We start from the raw sequence: 4,875 nt of genomic DNA on the forward strand, positions 1-4,875 counted from the left end.
TGATATAAACTAATAAAATGATGATTGTTGCTTAAACTGTTGGTTTCTATTTAGCTAAAAACCTAAAGTAATAATATAATAATAAGAGTGGGATGACTAATTGAATTTTCAGAATAATAACCTTATATATATATATATAATAAATACATATGTCAGACCATAGCACGGACTGAGATAGCTCATCAGCGTATTACCTTGCATAGCAGGTAGACTTTGGACTTGACTCTGAGTGATCCCTCTGAGGAGATTATAATTATAAATAGCGACTCTGAGGATTCATTGATTCAGGCGTTGCTAACTCCTCCACCCGAGACCATTGACTTAGATTCTTCAGTTGAGGTTGCACCTGTAGCAGCCGCCATCCCTGAGGTTCCTATTCCAGCCAAATTCGAGAGTTTGGTTTATGCATCTTTGACTGAGGTGACTCCGGTAGTGTCCCTACCTGAATCTACAACTACTATGACTCTATGAGCTGCTTACTACCAGACTGACCCAGGAGAGGGAAAGGATACTGTTATACCTGAGCTACTCAGACATTTTCACCCAATTTCTGATGACAGTTGACACATTCCATTTTAAGGTCCGAGCCCAGTTAGATTTGAGTTTGTTAATGAGACCTAGCTTTCCCCAATTCGTACTGAGAGATTGATTATAACTACCACTATTGGTACATATGTCTAGTGCTCCAGTTCCACTTAATATACATGCACCGTTTAGCCAACCCTTCCATACTCTCCAGTTATTATCAGTTAGGCTCATGTTTGTGATTTTGCACCACAAGCGCCTTTGGTTCCAGCACCGTTGGTACATGCGTTGGGATTTAATCTAAACTTGTTTTATTTATTTATGCAAATAAATTGTTTTACTTATTTATTTAAGGAAGCAAGACTAGGTCGTGGTTTGTTAAGCTTTGATTTAGGAATAGATATGGGAGTTGAGCTAAAATAGGAGAGTTCCATGTTTTATCTCAATCATGTTTTCTATTTAGTCTTTCTCATACACTCATATTATAGTTGAGTGGTTTCACATTGTAAGCAAGGGTTTATTCAATATACAAAATTGAGCTTTGGCTCATGTGTGTGTGCTGATTCATTCATTTGAAATACATATACTTGAACAAATCTATTTTTGAGTTCTATAATTTGGTATCAGAGCTTGGAAGCCAATACTCGATCTAGGTTTGAAGGCGGCTACAATGGATGGTAATAAACTCAAGGGAGGGTCTGCTGGTTTGAGTTATCCAACATTGTCTAGGGAAAACTATACTGCATGGTCCATGAAAATGAGGGTGTTTATGCAAGCACAAAGGGTGTGGGACGCCGTTAAACCCAGCGATTCAAAAACTGGTTTTGAACCCATCGATTCAAAAACTATGGTTGATGACAAGATTGACAAGGTAGCACTCGCTATGATTTATCAAGTGGTACTTGAGGATGTGTTGTTGACCTTGGATGATAAAAGGACGGCAAAAGGAGCCTGGGATGCAATCAGAGTTCTATGTCAAGGTGCAGATCGAGTAAAGAAAGCCATGATCCAAACTTTAAAGGCAGAGTTTGAAGCCATGACTATGAGGGACAATGATCCACTCGATGATTTTTACATAAAGATGAATTGTCTTGTGTCAAATATCCGTGCTCTCGGAGAAGAGGTGAGTGAATCGTACGTTGTGAAAAAATTAATTCGAGCAGTACTTTCAAAAATTTTACAAATTGCGTCCATAATTGAACAATTTGGAGACCTTGAAGCAATGTCTGTAGAGGAGGCAATTGGATCGTTAAAAGCACACGAGGAATGGCTGAGAGCACAGACTGAGAAAAGGGGTGATCAACTGCTACTGACAAGAGATGAATGGCTGAAGAGAGAGGGAAATGAGGAGAAAATTTTACTTACTAAAGAAGAATGGCAAAAACATTCCAACAGGGGAGGTACAGATGGCTCTTCAAACTCACGAGGTCGATGGGTGCGTGACAAAAGTCGTATAAAGTGCTACAATTGTCAACTGTATGGGCATTACATGGCAGAGTGTCGAAAGCCAAAGCGAGAGAAAGAACAAAGAATGGAAGCCAACTTATCACAGGTTGATTCTGATAGTGAAGAACTTACACTACTTTTATCTAATATGGAGAAGAGGAGAAACATAGCATGATGCTGCTGAACGAAGAAAGTGTTATACCAAACTTGGTGCAGGGCGGAGGTAGAAATGCAAACTCAAATATTTGGTATCTCGATAATGGAGCAAGTAATCACATGACAGGTCAACGATCTAAGTTTAGCAGGTTGGATGAAAAAGTGACTGGAGAAGTAAGATTTGGAGACGGCTCTAAAGTGACAATCAAAGGAAGAGGGATGATGATACCTCTCAACTACAAGAATAGTGAAGTAAGGTATCTACGTGATGTATACTACATTCCATCATTTTGCAATAATATTATCAGTTTGGGACAGCTATCTGAGGAGGGAAATAAGGTTGTGCTGTAGGGAGATTTTTTGTGGATTCATGATAAAATTGGAAAGCTACTAATGAAAGTAAGGCGAACTGCAAATAGATTGTACAAGATTGAGATTAAAGAGGAGAAACAGACTTGTTTGTTATCAAAAACTGAGGAAACTACGTGGTTGTGGCACTCTCGCTTTGGGCATGTGAATTTTCCCGCACTCATACACATGTCCAAGGAAGAGATGGCCTATGGATTTCCAAAACTGAACCAACCAAAAGGAATATGTGAAGGTTGTTTGATGTCCAAGCAAACCAGGAAGCCTTTCCCTTTGCGAGCAAATTTCAATGCCAAGGTTGTTCTTCAACTGATACACGGAGATATTTGTGGTCCGTTTACTCCACCAACACCTGCAGGTAACAAATATTTCTTCTTGTTGGTTGATGATTCTAACCGTTACATGTGGGTTTACTTGTTAAAAACTAAAGATGAAGCATTTGAGGCTTTAAAAAATTAAGAAAGTTAGTTGAAAATGGTCTTGAGTTGAAAATAAAGGTATTTCGAACGACCGAGGAGGAGAATTTTGTTCGAATATTTTTAAAAACTATTGTGACGAAGCTTGCATTCAAAGACATTACACAGCTCCATATTCACCGCAGCAGAATGAAGTCGTGGAACGAAGAAACAGAACAGTCGTGGCCATGACAAGAAGCTTTCTGAAAGGAATGAAAATGCCTTCGAGTTTCTGGGTGGAAGCTGTGAGACACTCCGTTTATATCCTGAATATGTTGCTACACGAGTACTTACAGGAGAAACCCCTTATGAAGCTTGGAAGGGAAAGAAACCAAATCTTCAGCATGTCAAAGTATTTGGGTGTGTTGCTCACATGAAGGTACCAGGAGTACACACAAAAAAGCTGGACGATCGTAGTAAAACTGTGGTGTACTTGGGAAGTGAACCAGGAACAAAGGCTCATCGCTTATATGATCCAAAGGATGGTTCTGTACTTGTAAGTCGAGATGTTGTATTCGAAGAAAGTAGAAGCTAAACTTGGGAAATACAGCCACAAAGCACTGTGAACACAACTAGTACATTCGCAATGGTTAACATGAAATGGGACGATCTTGCAATGACAGAAACGGAAGAAAATTCAGATAATGAGTACTCAGAATCAACAGCTTCGCACCATAGTCATTCGCAGGGTCAGACACATGAATTTGGGACTCTACAAACTAAAAGAAACTCCAGCCCTGGAACTGAAACCTCATCTTTTGAAGGTTCTGGAAATTCGAACTCAGTTAGCTCAAATGGGGAGTCAAATAGTGGACCTATGAGGATGAGACTTTTGAGTGATGTGTACGATGATACCTCCGAAATTGAGTTACCAGATGACGAACTAATGATGCTGGCAGTTGATGAACCTACTTCATAAAAATAAGCTGCAGAGGAGAGTGAGTGGAGAAAGGCAATGAAATCAAAAATTGAGGCTATTGAATAGAACAACACGTGGGAACTAACCGAGTTTCCTCAAAGGTGTAAGGCTATTGGTTTAAAGTGGGTTTACAAATTGAAAAAGGATATAGATGGCAAAGTCATAAAGCATAAGGCACATTTGGTCACAAAAGGTTATGTACAACAAAGAGGCATCGACTACGAGGAAGTGTTTGTTCCTGTTACTCGAATTGAAACTGTGAGACTTTTGCTTGCACTTGCGGCTAAAAATTCCTGGGAAGTGCACCACCAAGACGTTAAATCTGCATTTTTAAATGGAGAATTACAGGAGGAAGTTTACGTAGTACAACCAGAGGGATTTGTGAAAAGGGGGCAGGAGTACAAGGTTTATAAGTTAATAAAAGCTCTGTATGGTTTACGTCAGGCGCCCAGAGCTTGGTATGCTCGCCTTAGTAGCTTAGAGGAGTTGGGTTTTGTCAAGTGTCCTTATGAGCATGCCATGTATACGAGACGAGAAGGGGAAGAAGTATTGGTAGTTGCAATTTATGTAGATGATTTGTTAGTCACTGGGACTAGTATCTCGAACATAGGCAAGTTTAAAGGGGAAATGAGCAATGTGTTTGAGATGAGCGACATGGGAAAATTGTCATATTACTTGGGCATGGAAGTTGATCAGAGAGACGGATATGTTGAAATTAAGCAGACTGCATACGCAAAAAAAGGTAGTAGAAAAGGCCGGAATGAAAGGTAATTCAGTGAGGTATCCAAGGGACCCTATGGTGAAACTTGATAAAGATGAAAGGGGAAAAGCAGTCAATACAACGCAGTTTAAGAGCATGGTTGGGGGGCTCAGGTATCTTCTGTTCACCAGGCCCGACATAGCTTACTGTGTGGGTGTTATAAGTAGATTTATGGAGAGACCCACAATAATGCATTTGGCTGCAGCAAAACGCATTTTGCGTTATATAAATGGAACTCTTGACTACGG

At 39.9% G+C, this 4,875-nt stretch overlaps 1 protein-coding gene across 1 annotated transcript; it reads left to right on the top strand.

The window, feature by feature from the left end:
* The first annotated feature begins 1,195 nt into the window (after nt 1–1,195).
* LOC141674746 (uncharacterized) lies at nt 1,196–2,146 on the top strand. Its single transcript, XM_074481447.1, has one exon. The coding sequence runs from the start codon at nt 1,196–1,198 to the stop codon at nt 2,144–2,146; it is 951 nt and encodes a 316-aa protein (XP_074337548.1).
* Nucleotides 2,147–4,875: the final 2,729 nt, after the last annotated feature.

This window comes from Apium graveolens, chromosome 7, assembly GCF_009905375.1.
Source record: "Apium graveolens cultivar Ventura chromosome 7, ASM990537v1, whole genome shotgun sequence".
Lineage (NCBI taxonomy): Eukaryota > Viridiplantae > Streptophyta > Magnoliopsida > Apiales > Apiaceae > Apium > Apium graveolens.